Below are 14,619 nucleotides of genomic sequence, written 5' to 3' on the forward strand. Positions count from 1 at the left end.
ATTTTTGGGCCATTTGCTTTTTTTCTCTCTCTCTTTTACCTGCCCGACCAGACGTGACTTTTTAAATTACTTATTTATGTTTTCATTGGGAAACATGCATTTTTTGGAGTAACACAACTAATTTCGTTAAATGCAGCTGTTGTATAAGGACAATAAAGGCGTTAGACTTGAATTGCGTTAATTTTACAGGTCAATTTCAGTGGATTTGGGTCATTTCAGGTACATTTTGGGGGGGGTTAGTTCGTTTCGGATCATTTAGGGTAATCCTGGGTTAATTTCTGTTGATTTTGTACACTTGCCCTTGATTTTGTATCAATTTCTGATGAATTTGGGGCATTTTGGGTCACTTACTGTTAACTTTTGGGCAATTTAAGCTAGTGATTTTGTGAAATTCAATTTCAAAAATTCTATACAGTGTTTTTCATCGATAACGAGTTCGAAACTAGAGCACGAGTAGTCCATTAGCATCGAGCGAGTGGCACAATGACAAAGGTCACGTTTGCGACACATCGTCACAAATTTCTCACGTACCTAGTTGTGTGTCGTGCGTCTTGATTGAATAAATGTCTCCATTCAAGGCGCCTCGTAGCTGCATCATGCTGATGCTGTAGTTGTTGTTCCCTCAGAGCGGTCCTGTGACAGCACGAGGCATTCGTCTAAGGGAAGATAGACAAAGCTTCCATAGTCTTTACACTCAAGTGCTGGCATTGAAATGTCTACGATTATCCTTATTGCTTTTTTTTTAACACGTAATTTTTGCGTCAGTCGCAGTTTGCCGTATAAGATTACTGGGTCAGATTTGGAAGAACTTGATTATCGGTGAAAGATATCCATTCCATTTCGACTGGGAGGTTTGAGAGCAATCATTTATATGATGATCACCAATTTTATAAATATACGTTATTGTATATTTGTATATTAAATCATTTTATTTATTTATTAAATACAATTGGGAGCCAACTACAAACAATTCTCCTGTTTATGGTGTTTTGGTATTCGAATTAATACATTGGTTGAAGGTGGCCGAGTGGTTAGAGTGTTGGACTCCCAGTTCTACTCCACAGCGTGGCTGGCAATAAAAGGCCAAAAAGAAGAAAACCTAATGATATGGGCTCCTTGTTCATCTGATCTGAACCCCAAAGAGAACCTGTGGTCCCTAAATGTAAGGTTTGTGAAAGAGGGAAAGCAGTACACTTCTCTAAACAGTGTCTGAGAGGATAGAGTTGCTTGTGTTGATTGTTAACAGATCAAAACACTAACGAATCCATAGATGGCAGGCTTTTGAGTATCCTTGCAAATAACGGTGGCTATATTGATTACTGATTTGTTTTTAATGTCAGAAATTTATATTTCTGAATGTTGAGCTGTGAAAATAAATAATTGAAATGGATTTGTTTTTTGGTAAATTCCCTAATTATGCACAATAATAAGCATACACAGATATCCTCCTAAAACGGTTAAAATAAAAGCCAATCCACCTCCCCAAAATATTCACCTTTGATATCAATGAGTCTTTTGGGGTCATTAATGTAGTTGTTGTTCAATCATAAAATTTGTTCTCAAAAATACAACTATATATATATATATATATATATATATATATATATATATATATATATATATATATATATATATATATATATATATATATATATATATATATATATATATATATATATATATATATATATATATATATATATATATATATATATATATATATATATATATATATATATATATATATATATATATATATATATATATATATATATATATATATATATATATATATATATATATATATATATATATATGCAAAACATGCATATAAATAGATATATGGTAAACTTAAATAAGTAAGTCATAATTCTTTGACCCATTGAATAAACTACAAATTTGTGCTAGGCACACTGTGTAACCAAAGCTCATTCAAAGTGAATTTGTTACTATTGACAGGGGTAATAAGCAGACAAAGTGAAACCTGGGTGTCCCAATTGTAATTAATAGTCCCCAAATGGGACACTGGGCAGCTTCAGAACAAAACAATCACTAGTGTAGTGTATTAGTATTACAACTAAGTGTTTCATTAATTCCCTGTGAATCATTAGACACTGAGAGAGATAACCTGTGGCAAAGAGTGAAATCACTTTAGGCAATCGAGGAACAGCTGAATGTGTGACAAGGGCAAATAAAAGAAGGATTGTGTCAGTTGAATAACATACAGTCTTTATCCAAGTGTATGATGTTACAAAAATGTATTTTCATTATAATAATGCGCAAATCCTTTGGTTTAGTTGAATACTGTGTATGGCCAGTGAATTTCATTAATGAAATAAATATGTAGTAATAAAAAGTTTTAACAAAAGTGTATTCACTGCTACCCTCCCACTTCAAATAGATTGGAGGTCTATGTGTATTGAACTAATTAAGTCTTGCGAGTTTTTGGGATAAACTTTTCCAAGTTGGAACTGTGTCAAACGAAGAAAGTGGATGGGCGCCATAGCATGCCGAGAAAGGGTGTTTTTTTTCAACTAACACCCTAATTTCATATATGTGGAAACTTTCTTTGAAAAGAATACACACAATAAGGATGCTTTGTTACATAGGATGTTTTTTTTATTTGAATACAAATCCTTCAGTGTTTATTTTCATCGCATGGCGTTGTAAGATAAAAGCGGCCTATACAGTAGACAAAACAACGACAAGCTAGCAACTTCCTGCACTAGGATGAAACGCAAAATACACTTCCTGTTCAGACATTTTAAAGCCTCCTATGACCCGTGTCACGCCATGTCATATCCCTCTGACGCTTTTTGAGACTGGAATGTGTGTAACACCATTTCATTCCCAAGTCCTTGATGCCTTAAGTTTCGTTTAACAAATATACATAAATCATGTGAAGAAGTATGTTAGTATGGAAAAAATATTGTATTTAATGAAAAATGAAAATCAGACATAGGCATTGTCGTCATCATTGACTTGACAAAAAGCCTAGTAGTCATCATACCCTCAGCAGCGTATGACGAAATTGTATAGTGCTTCTCCACAAGTTCGTCTTCCAAGGCAAGACCCATTTATGACATTTATTTATGACATATTCATACTTGTTAGCTCTCCGCCTCCTTGAGCGCCATCAATCCGGCGACTGCAAGTTGCCTCACCGATGCCAACAAGAATAAGATGGATCACTTACCTCTCAGTCTTTTTACTTACCCTCCCTCAGTCAGCCTGTGGAAGACAGATCCACGCCAAACGAACTTCCTGTTACTTCACTGCGACTTAATTTCATAGAAGGGATTTGTGTTGTCGTCACGTCACCTGTTGCTGCAGGTTCAGAGTCCTATTGGCTGTTAGGAAAAAGCTGTCCTTGAGCCTGTTTGTCCGTGCTTTGTAGGACCTGTAGCGTCTGACAGAGGGCAGCAGCTAGAACAGGTTGTGACCAGGATGGTATTGGTCCCTGACAATGTTCCTGGCTCTGGTGAGGTAGCTAGGGCTGGCAATGTCTTCCAGTGATGGCAGAGAGCAGCCGACGATCTTCTGGGCAGTGTTAATCACCCTCTGCATGGCTTTTTTGTCTGCTGCCGTTCCTCCGGCATACCACACTGCAATGCAGTATGCCAGGATGCTCTCAACAGTGGCTCTGTAGTAGGTTGCCAGAAGCTTGGTGTCCAATTTGTTCCTTCTGAGTACCCTAAGAAAGTGGAGTCGTTTCTGGGCCTTCTTCACTACCACTGTGGTGTTTGTAGACCAGGAAATTATTAATAATATAATAATAATAATAATAACATTTAGATTAGATTCAACGTAATTTGCAGACTGTACACCTCATATTTTCCTGGGTTCCGACTTTTGTGTGTGGAATTTGTATTTTCTACCCATGCCTGCGTGGGTTCTCTCTGGGTAATCCAGCATCCTCCCACATCTCAAATACATGCAAGGTAGGCTGATTAACTTCTACAAATTGTCCATAGGTAGGTGACCCTTTGTTAGTCTTGATGTGCTTTGTGAATGGCTGGCAACTAGTTCAGGTGTATCCCACCTCCTCCCTGTTGTTACACCTATCACTTGTGAGGAGGAGTGGTTCAGAAAAATAATGGAGGTATTGAGATCGACTTTTATTACTGTCCAAATACTTATTTTCCACCATGATTTAGAAAAAAAATCTTTAAAAATGCAATTATTTATTATTGCAATTACTTTATCTTAGTTTTTCCTAGTTGAGTTAAACCTATAATGAAAAGCTAACCAAGTTCTTTTTGCCCCATTATGTGTGTGTATATGTGTATGTATGTATACATTATACATATACACACTCTCTCTCTCTCTCTCTCACACACACACACACACACATTTTTTAAATGTATTTTCCAAATTCAGTCCTCGTGAGGCTAAATATTTGCTTTTGTGTCTATTTAGTTGTTGGTACAATGGATGCCGACATGTTTCATGGTAGCCACCTCATGATGTAGAGGTTCACTCACCTGACTTTGGTACGGGCAGGCGCGAGTTTGATTCTCGCTGGTAGCACTATGACTGTGGATGGTCTTTCGTCTCTCTTTGTGCCCTGCGGCTGACTGGCAACCAGTCTAGGATGTAGTCTGGCACTTGCCTAAAATGAGCTGGGTTGTGCTCCAGCAACCGCCGCGACCCTTTCCAGAATGTGCGGTATGGAAAATGAATCAATGAATGTTTCATGGAAGTATTTTGGATTCGATGGAATATCAACGTATTACATGAGGCGAGCTGACTAGTTTTTCTGTTTAGTTGGATTGATTACAAAATGGAAGAAAGAGATGTGCACAACTTTTACCTCCTACGCTTTAGGAAGAGGAGGAGGACAACTCAACAGAGACGAGTAACATCTGGATGAGGAAAGACACTCAGTTCCAATGTCTTGAAAGTTTGGATGCCATTGACGGCATTTGACATCCAATTCATCAGAACTGGCAAAAAGCTACGATAAACAACCCCCATTGGACATTTAACAGAAGTTAAACATGTTTACTCAATATGAGCCATCATAGTTCAAATAGATTTGATGTCAATCAGTTTCAACGGATGTAAATTTAGTTAAATATGTCCTTTTAAAAAAATGCTCGCATCAATACCAGTATAGGATTTAAATTATGGCACCCTAATAGATGACAGTAAATAAACAATGATGGTAAAAATGTACAAGTTGACAATGTATTGAATTTATGGCTTGCAAAAATATACATGTACATTGAAGCGATAAGACTTGAGTATCATTTTGCTTGAGAATACAGTGTTACCTCGGTTATCGCGGTTAATGGGGACCGGGACCACCCGCGATAAGTGTTTTTTTTTTTTTTTTTTAATCCCCCCTGTATACTACAGTAAACCATATAGAATACGGGTATAGATAGTGGAATTCATGTTATAACAAAAAAAAACTGTAAAATATGTTGTCTCAATGTAATGTTTGTATTTTTTTTCCCCCAAAAAAACCCGCAAAGCTCTGAATCTTCGGTGGCTGAACCGCGAAGTAGCGAGGGAACACTGTATAGCTTTATGCAATACGGTGATACCAAATTGTACTTAATGTACAAGCCTGCTTGGTTAATTTTGACAACTTAATGTTTTTCAGGTGTGTTCTGGCTCAGAGGTGAGCAGAACATAGACGGGTGATCCGCGACCTGAAGTCTGTGGCCTCCTAGTGTAGAAAGTGTTCCTTTTCACGGTCATTGGACGTGACCCAAAGAGCCCCAAATGTAGACCTTGTAATAATAATCTTAAGTCAAATAGTAACAATACCTTGTACTGGTTAAGAGAGAAGAGCGACCACTCACTGTCTGTCATATTGCTGTTTGTGGAGAGAAAAAAAAAGGCAATGACGTTACTGGCTTGGTTAGCAAGATAATAGGTCAGATGTGCTCACCTGCCGCATGTTGTTTGCCGGCGGGTTACTTTAGCCTCTTCACTGTGGGGAAATCATTTAAATCATTAGATCAATTAAATTACTTGATGACTATAGTGGCAAATTAGTGACATACAAGATCAAAGCAGCTCAATTCACATCATACATGATTTTTTTTTATTTCATTTTTAGTTTGTAACTTCTAGGTTTTTTTGTGTTTATTCATTAATGGTAATTCATCACGTGGTTTAAAAATTAAAAAATGTAAATGAAAGATTTTTAAGTGATTAATTTTCAAAATTATTTTGGTGTCAATGTTTTAATTTTTTTTTGCCATTGCAGGCAAATAGAACATGAAAGTCATTTTAACTCATTCAATGCCATTGAACCTTTTGTAAATTTAATAATACAATTGAAATTTGTCATTTTATGTTGTATTAGTGAATCATGTATTAAAAATTTGGATAGTGAAGTGATTCATAAAAAAAAAAAACAGAATTATTGAAATTAATTAATGAAGTTTTGAAGTTTCCATTTTTTTAAAAAAACTGATAAAATCAAATTTGATGAACAATTTTTTGGGATGAAAAAAAAGATTACAAAAATTAGACAGATGTCTATTGCCGTCAATGGCAGCCAATCCATTGGTGCAACATACTCTACTCGGGCAAAACTGTTGAATCTGAATGCATCATGTTTGCCTTCTGCATTTTGTCTAGCAGTCAAAAAGATTTGGTGGAATTCCTCTCCACCCACTTTCATACAATGACTTGGTCTTTCTTCAACCTTATAGCATCACATGATTTTTTTTTTCTTTTTTGACCCCGGTCAGCCTGGGAACAAAGCTAATCCTCCTTGCATATCAAAGGGTGCGACGTACAATGCCGGTCTGTGCGTTCTCTCCGGAAAGGACCTCCTCCGGAGGGTATCGCAGTTAACATGCAGCCCTGGAAGGTTCTGCCTGTGGTTCTTCTGCTTGAAGAAAGAAAAGAGAGACAATATTAGGATAAAGAATATGGAAGAGTAATATTGTTAAATTAAAAAAAAGCACACAAAAGTTCACAGGCCGGCCCAGTAAGTCAGTTCATGGGGGTTCAAGGTTGCACAAAAAAATCCTCATAAAAAGGTCATAATTTCTGACAAATCCTCCAATTGCCACAAAAATATTCGAAAATTACCCATAATTGCCCCAAAAATTAACAGAAAGTGACATGGGATTGGCCCAATATAAACAGAAACTGACCAGTCATTACCCCAAATATATAAGTGCCCTGTAAATTCCCCCTAATTAACAGAAAGTGCCCGACAGACCAAAAGACTAAGCATCTTCACGTTCATTATTTCTCCGAAAATTGCATTTTCTTGTTCATTTATACAGATGTGGTCAAAAGTTTACATACACTTGTGAAGAACATAATGTCATGGCTCTCTTGAGTTTCCAGTTATTTCTACAACTCTGATTTTTCTCTGATAGAGTGATTGGAACAGATACTTCTTTGTTACACAAAAAAACATTTATGAAGTTTGGTTCTTTTATTTTAGGCAAAATAAACAATAAATAGCTAAATAAATGTTGAAATGTAAATGTTTATTTAAAAAATGTAATTTGAAATAAATGATTGAAACCAATAAAGACAAGCACAAGAAAAAAAAAGAAATTCAAATAGATGTTGAAATAAAAGTGTATAAATATATATTTATGCATCCCTATATAGCGAGCAGCCCGGCTGAGCAAGTGGTTAGCGCGTTGGCCTCACAGCTCTGGGGTCTCGGGTTCAAATCCAGGTTGGTTCTAATGTGTGGAGTTTGACTTGTTCTCCCCGGCCCTGCATGGGTTTCCTCCGGGTACTCCGGTTCCCTCCCACATTCCAAAAGCAAGCATGGTAGGCTGATTGGACACTTTAAATTGGCCCTAAGTATGGGTATGAGTGTGAATGGTTGTGCTTTCCCTGTGCCCTGCAATCGGCTGGCCACCGATTTAGGGCCCGGAGACAGCTGGGATTGGCCCCAGCGCCCCCCGCAACCCTAGTGAGGATCAAGCAGTTCAGAAACTGGCATTTAACTTACTAACTGCCATTGACTTTCAATGCTTTTAGCGATTAAAATGAGTATTCTTTTGCTGTCAGAACTCCGAGTTCATATTGATTGGACATGTAATAGTGATAACCTCATTTACATTTACAGTACAATGATAGAAAAAAAAACACACACACAATTGGTCCTCATCATCATCGTTGATGGCACTAAGAATTAATAACTCATTTTTATGTATTTTTGGCAATCCTCATCCCCACAATAAAAGCTGTACCATGTTCCAAAATAGAGGCATAGATTTTTGCAATGCAGTGTGTAGGTCAGAATAAAGCGCACGCTCAGCAGTGTGTAAAATCTTAACAGGGAACATTTTACGCATATCACTGAAGGAATCAGATAACCGATACAAGTGTAATACAGGGAGCAGAGGGGCCGAGTACCGTATTTTCACGACTATAAGGCGCACTGCATTATAAGGCGCACCCTCAATGAATGACATTTTTTCCATATAAAAGGCACACTGTCTATTTTGGAGAAAATTTAAGACTTTTAAGTGCGCCTTATATTCGTGAAAATACGGTAAATGCTATTGACTTCCAGGTATGAAGCACTCACTACAAAGTCACCTCTAGAGCCAGCCATCGATGATGTTTTGGATATTTTGGTATAAAATCTTACGGTGGGGGAAGAGCTATATGATGGAAGATGTTGTAAACTACGATGACATCTGCATATTTAACAGTATTGTTTCAGTTCAGGCGTTTATGTTTTTTTAATATCAGACAGTGGTGGTTTTTCATTTTTGGTTTTCAGTTTTTTCCATATATAAGGCGCACTGGATTATAAGGCGCACTGTCTATTTTGGAGAAAATTTAAGATTTTTAAGTGCGCCGTATAGTCGTAAAAATACGGTAATGTGTCGGTCAAGAAAAAACAGTGACCATTTTGGAGAGATGCCGAGCATTACCTTGCTTGGACCAAGATCATCGGGTTCAGGGATCGCAGAGTCCAGGCCAGGTGGAGTTTCATTTGCACCTTGGAACTCCTACGGGGGAGGTACATGCAACAGTTCTCACTATGTCCAGTTTATTTACTTTCACTGTTTATTTGACGCTATCCTTTCAAGGGTGAGGCCTTGGGAGTCTGTGATTTACAGTATGCATGGAAATGGATCAGGGTTGGGCGTACTTGTCCTCCCTTCGACCCTTTTGCTTGTCTCTACGTTTACTTCAGGAACTTTTATGCTTGCAATTAGTGCTGTGCTACAGGGGGGTTATTTGTATAATGTTTTTCATTCTTCAGTGAAATTTAAAGTGCCTTGTGAAATTATTGTTTAACTTTTAAGATATCAAATCAAAGATTTTCGTCAAGAGTCAACAATCATGAAATGGAACAAAATGTATTGGAAAGTTTGAACCTTTTAATAAATAAAAACCTGAAAAGTAGGCCGGGCAATACTATTCGGACCACTATCATTATTACTTTGTAGCACCACCTTTTGCTGCAATTACAGCTGCAAGTCGCTTGGGTATTGCTCTATCAATTTTACACACCGACTAAAATGCTTGCCCACTATTTCTTGCAAAGCAGCTCGAGCTCAGTAATGTTGTATGGGGAGTGTTTGTGAACAGCCCTCTTCAGCTCTCCCTCAGATTCTCGATTAGATTCAGGTCTGGACTTTGACTTGGCCATTTTAACACATGGATGCGTTCATTATTTAACCATTACATTGCAGATTTGGCTTTATCTTTTGGCTCTTTGTCCATTTGGAAGATTAATCTCCATCCCAGTCTCAGGTCTTTTAAAGACTCCAACAGGTTTTCTTCCAGAATGGTTCTGTATTTGGCTCCATTCTTTTTTACCATCACTTTTAACCATTTTCCCTGTCCCTGCTGAAAAAAAGCAGGCCCAAACAATGAAATTGCCACCAACATGTTTGACTGTGGGGATGGTATGTGCAGGTTGATGAGCTGTGTGGCATTTATGCCAAACCTATCATTTTGCATTTCTGCCAAAAAGTTCAATTTGGGTTTCATCTGACCAGAGCACCTTGTTCTACATATTTGGTGTGTCTCCCAGGTGGCTTGTGGGAATGCAATCTATAAAGAAGAATTATCATGGATATATTCGAGAAATGTCTTTCTTCTTGCCACTCTTCCATAAAGGCTAGATTTGTTCAGTGTACGACTGATTGTTGTCCAATGTACAGACTCTCCCACCTCATCTGTAAATCTCTGCAGTTCATCCAGCATGAACATAGGCCTCTTGGCGGCATCTCTAATCGGTCTTCTCCTTTTTCGAGGCGAAAGTTTAGAGCGACGGCCAGGTCTTGGTAGATTTGCAGTGGCCTGATACTATGTCCATTCCAATATGATTGCTTGCACAGTGCTCCTTGAGATGTTTAAAGCTTTGAAATTCTTTTTATATCCAAACCTGGCTTAATAACGTCTTCACAACTGTATCTCGGATCCACCTGATGTTTTCCTTAGTCTCAATGATGCTCTCTGCACTTTAAACAGAACCCTGAGACTATCACAGAGATGGTGCATTTATATGGAGAAATGATTACATAAAAGTCGATTCTGTTTATCATCATCAGTTAACATTGGATTTGCTTCACTGAAAATAAGCGGGCCGAATAATATTGCACGCCCTACTATTCAGTTTTTCACGTGTTAAAAAAAGTTTAAAATATCCAATCAATTTTGTTCCACTTACGATTGTGTGCTACTTGTTGATTCTTGACAATCAAAAACCAAGTTGGGCCAATGTCCAATTGACAGTACCGTCAAGTCCAGGATGTGTTTCAGTTGGAGTCGGAGGAACTCTTGTTCCTTCAGCTGAATGAAATCTTGACAGTTGGCAAAGCCCTCACTCATCTACAAAACAAAGTGAAGACAAGAAGCTTATTGATCCTGAAAAAAGACACGTCCAGCAGTTTCACCTTGTGAATGGTGGCCTCCAGCTGGCCTATCCTCTCTCTCAGATACTTGTCCTTAGAGCGGATGGCATCAAGTTGGCAAGCAAGTTGACTTTTCTCCTTCCTGACTAAGGCCAGCTCCTGTGCCTGGTGCTGACTTTGGATACTTTGGCAGGGCCGCTCATACCAAGAAAGTACTCTCTGTTATTTGAGAACTTCTTATCAGGTTTTGGGGCCTGTTTATTTACCTGATCCACATTCTCTGGTGTGACGTGGCATCGCTCAATGAGAGCGTTTTGCTGGTGAAGGCGGTAAATGGTCTGATTGCTCTTCTCCAATTGACGCATGAGGATCTCCACCAGCTGGTCTCTCTCCTCCTGTTTGATAGACTTGTTATCAACACCAGATAATTGTTGGCGTGAATTAAAAATGTTTGGTTTTGACGGCGCTAGACAATTAATCCATTTTGAATGGGACGGTTGTCAGCGATTATTTGAAGTCAAAATGGATTGGACGGCTAACACTGTCAATGATTTAAAAAAAAAGAAGAAAGGTAAACAAAGACAAAAAAAACAATAATAATCTAAGGTTTGTTATTGTACCAGGAATTATTCAATTAAAAAAAATAATTATAAAATACGTTTATTTTGGAAATTAGGTAACATTTAATTATAAATTATTGAAAATTGAATTCAGTGTTATAGATTTCAACAAAACGACAACAGTCAGTCACTGAAATTATGATGAATATTCATAACTTGAGCAAACATCTTCAGGAGTGTTTTATTGTGAATAAAGCAATTTTAAAAAGAACTTCAATTGCAATGTGTTATGAATTGAATATTTTAAACATTCAAGAAAAAGAAATTAAGAAAAATTTTGAAGATTTTTTTTTTCTTGTATGAAATACATTTACAAAATACATTTGAAAAGCTAATAAATGAAAAATAATCATACTTTTTCCTTTTATAATTTACCTATTTTACATTTTAAATTTGTTGTGGAAAAAATAAAAAATATATATATTTATCTTTTTTCTGGTCTCATTTTGAATAAAATAATGTAAAAGAAAAAAATTAAGAATTCAATGGGAATGTTTACTATTAACTGTAAATGTAACTGATGACACTTGGCATCCAATTCAGTTAAACTGGGAGCACTAGCTGTAAATGCTCAACATTCAGTGCCAATAATAAGGTTACTGGGAAGGTTGAGTAGAAATGGATGCACGTCTAGCGTCATCAATGGCAGCCAATCATTTAAATAAGTATTTTTACCTGACAGTTTTTTCGGCGGGTCTCATCTGTCCGAGCTCGTTGCTGCTCTCCTACTGGGCTCTGTTTCAAATCAGGAAGATCAGCACAGGCTCACCTCACGGAACCATCTTTCACACAAGAACTTCATTACAGTTCACTGACCAGCTGCTGCTGCAACGTCTTCCTGAAAAAAAGATTCAAACTTTGAAGTGTAAACTCAACAGCTTCTTAATATGTGTATAGTACTACCTTAAAAGTTCCAGTTTATCATTGATGCGAACCCCACTCTCTTTGGATGAGCTCAGTTTGCGGTTTAACATTGCCACCTCCTGGCCAACACTTGTAAACAGCTCTTCCATTCTAAAGCACAAATACAGAGTCAAATTCAACTTCATTGACGATGATAGACGTCCAATGATATGGTAGTTATTATCCTTCCGTGGGGAATTTTAATGAGTTTCTCACTAGCAAACTTCCAAAATATTTGAATTGGAGGCTTGACAGCGAATGAACTAATTGGACGTCTATCACCGTCAATGGCAGTGAATAAACAAGTATGATTGCTGTTTTTCTTTTCTTTTTAAATTAAATTACCTAAGGTTAGATGTGGATACCCTCTCCATTTGGATGTGCTTCTGTTTGGTTTATGCAAAAATAAAATTATAAAATAGTAAAAAGTTTGAAGGAGATGCCTTTAAACATGAAAAATCTCAACTAAAACAACATTAAATTGAAATATATTTAAAATGAAAAATTTCGTGAATTACTCGGGTAAAATTCTCTTTACGAGATAAACAGCCGATAAATCTGAAGTGTTACTTTGTGCGTTTGTGTCGGCAAATATTGAAACTGTAGTGCCGTGTCCTGGATCTTCTTTCTGGTGCGGCTCTGTGTGTCACTCTGACCCTGCTGGCGTCCATAGCCATTGCAAGATGGAACTGCTAAAGAAGAAAGAAGATTTACAAAATCAGGAATACTGTAGTTGACTTTTCTAACATCGTAGTCATTCCAGCCTTACAAGTGTGTTTGCTAAACTTTTCCAACGCAGCTTTGGTCGCTTGTTCCACCTCTCTCTGAAGCCTTTGCGTTTCCTGGGTGCACTTCTCGAGCTCTTTGCTGATTCCAACATATTATTTTGTTAGTTGCTAACTTGCTAGCTAAGGAAATACACAATAATAAAAACCAAAAGTCTCATGGCACGGTGGCCCGGTGAATGAGTGGTTTAGCGCGTCAGCGCGTCGGCCTAACGGTGGGGGACCTGGGTTCATATTCAGGTTGGTCCACCTGTGTTGAGTGTGCATGTTCTCCCAGGTCTGCGTAGGTTTTCTCTGGGTACTCCGGTTTCCTCCCACATTCCAAAGACATGCATGGTACGCTGATGGGACTCTAAATTACCCCTAAGTGTGAATGTAAGCATGAATCTTTTTTTTTTTTTGTCTCCTTGTGCCCTGCGATTGGGTGTCCAATAATTTAGGGTGTCCCCCGCCTCTGGCCCGAAGTCAGCTGGGATAGGCTCCAGCACCCCCCGCAACCCTAATGAGGATAAAGCGGTTCCTGAATAAAATATGTGCCTTGCCTAAGTCATACTTTGCAAACACTGATTAATATATATCTGACAAATAAAAAAATGAAAATGAGAAATGCCAAATTCAATGGAGACAAATAGAGCAGGTTTTGCTCATTTTTAGCCGAATGGGAAGAACTGAAAACGGAAAAACACAAATTGTACCTCAAATCCCCCAACACCAGGATGTTGAACCCCAGTCTGTCATTTCTGGCTGAAAGGGGATTTAGGAGACGTTGAAATATAGATACAATATTACTATTGCGGCTAGGCTAACTTTAGCTAAATATCTAAACAACGCAAGAACAGCAAAACACTTACGCACTCCCGCTTCTTGTCGGCCCATGTCCATGATATCATGCTGTCATGTCACGCAACATTAAGAAAAACACCAGGTATAACTCGTATGTTTCTTTCGGCTAATTCTTGCTAAATTGGAAGGTAACATAACAACAGAACTTTCAGTTAGTGTTCAAGTTCCATCACCATGGGAACTACAATAATGGCATCTCATCGCTACGCTACAGCATTTGACAACGTAATTTGTATTCCAGGATGCAATGTTTCATTTATAATAATATAGTGTGATCACGCATTTTAAAATCACGACAATAACATTGTAAGGTGTTGCGGGCAAATTTTAAATAATCTTCTTTAGAGGATTTATTTAGATGTCATTCACCGCAGTCACTAGCTTCATCGCCACCCTGTGTCGGGAAAATGAACTGTTTATAATAAATTCATACATGTTTAATATAGTATATTCCGTTTTCTTGTTAGCGCGTCGCCCTCATAGTTGTGGGGTTTAGGGTTCGACCCCGGGTTGGCCCTCACTGCGTGGAGTTTGCATGTTCTCCCCTGGCTTTTATGGGTTTTCTCCAGGTGCTCTGGTTTCCTCCCTCATCTAAAAAACATGAAGGTTAGACTGGTTTAACACTTTAAATTGCACCTGGGTATGAGTGTG

At 37.8% G+C, this 14,619-nt stretch overlaps 1 protein-coding gene across 6 annotated transcripts; it reads right to left on the minus strand.

Moving 5' to 3' along the window:
- Positions 1-5,344: 5,344 nt before the first annotated feature.
- LOC144196122 (uncharacterized) lies at positions 5,345-14,318 on the minus strand. Of its 6 annotated transcripts, none has more exons than XM_077716129.1 (14): positions 13,977-14,317; positions 13,821-13,869; positions 13,110-13,207; positions 12,911-13,032; positions 12,341-12,451; positions 12,254-12,275; positions 12,113-12,172; positions 11,084-11,212; positions 10,860-11,015; positions 10,702-10,794; positions 8,883-8,960; positions 6,762-6,856; positions 5,903-5,944; positions 5,345-5,827 (listed from the first exon to the last, which is right to left on the minus strand). In XM_077716129.1, exons 4-14 carry the CDS (start codon positions 13,015-13,017, stop codon positions 5,608-5,610), a joined length of 1,113 nt encoding a protein of 370 aa, XP_077572255.1. In that variant the 5' UTR covers positions 13,018-13,032; positions 13,110-13,207; positions 13,821-13,869; positions 13,977-14,317; the 3' UTR covers positions 5,345-5,607. The 6 variants fall into 6 exon arrangements, with proteins under 6 accessions (XP_077572255.1, XP_077572254.1, XP_077572256.1 ...); XM_077716128.1 differs by lacking the exon at positions 13,821-13,869 and having other exon boundaries at positions 5,345-5,741; positions 5,814-5,827; positions 13,977-14,316; XM_077716130.1 differs by lacking the exon at positions 13,821-13,869 and having other exon boundaries at positions 13,981-14,318.
- Between the last annotated feature and the right edge of the window lie 301 nt (positions 14,319-14,619).

The sequence above is a fragment of the Stigmatopora nigra genome, chromosome 4 (assembly GCF_051989575.1).
Source record: "Stigmatopora nigra isolate UIUO_SnigA chromosome 4, RoL_Snig_1.1, whole genome shotgun sequence".
Classification (NCBI taxonomy): Eukaryota; Metazoa; Chordata; class Actinopteri; order Syngnathiformes; family Syngnathidae; genus Stigmatopora; species Stigmatopora nigra.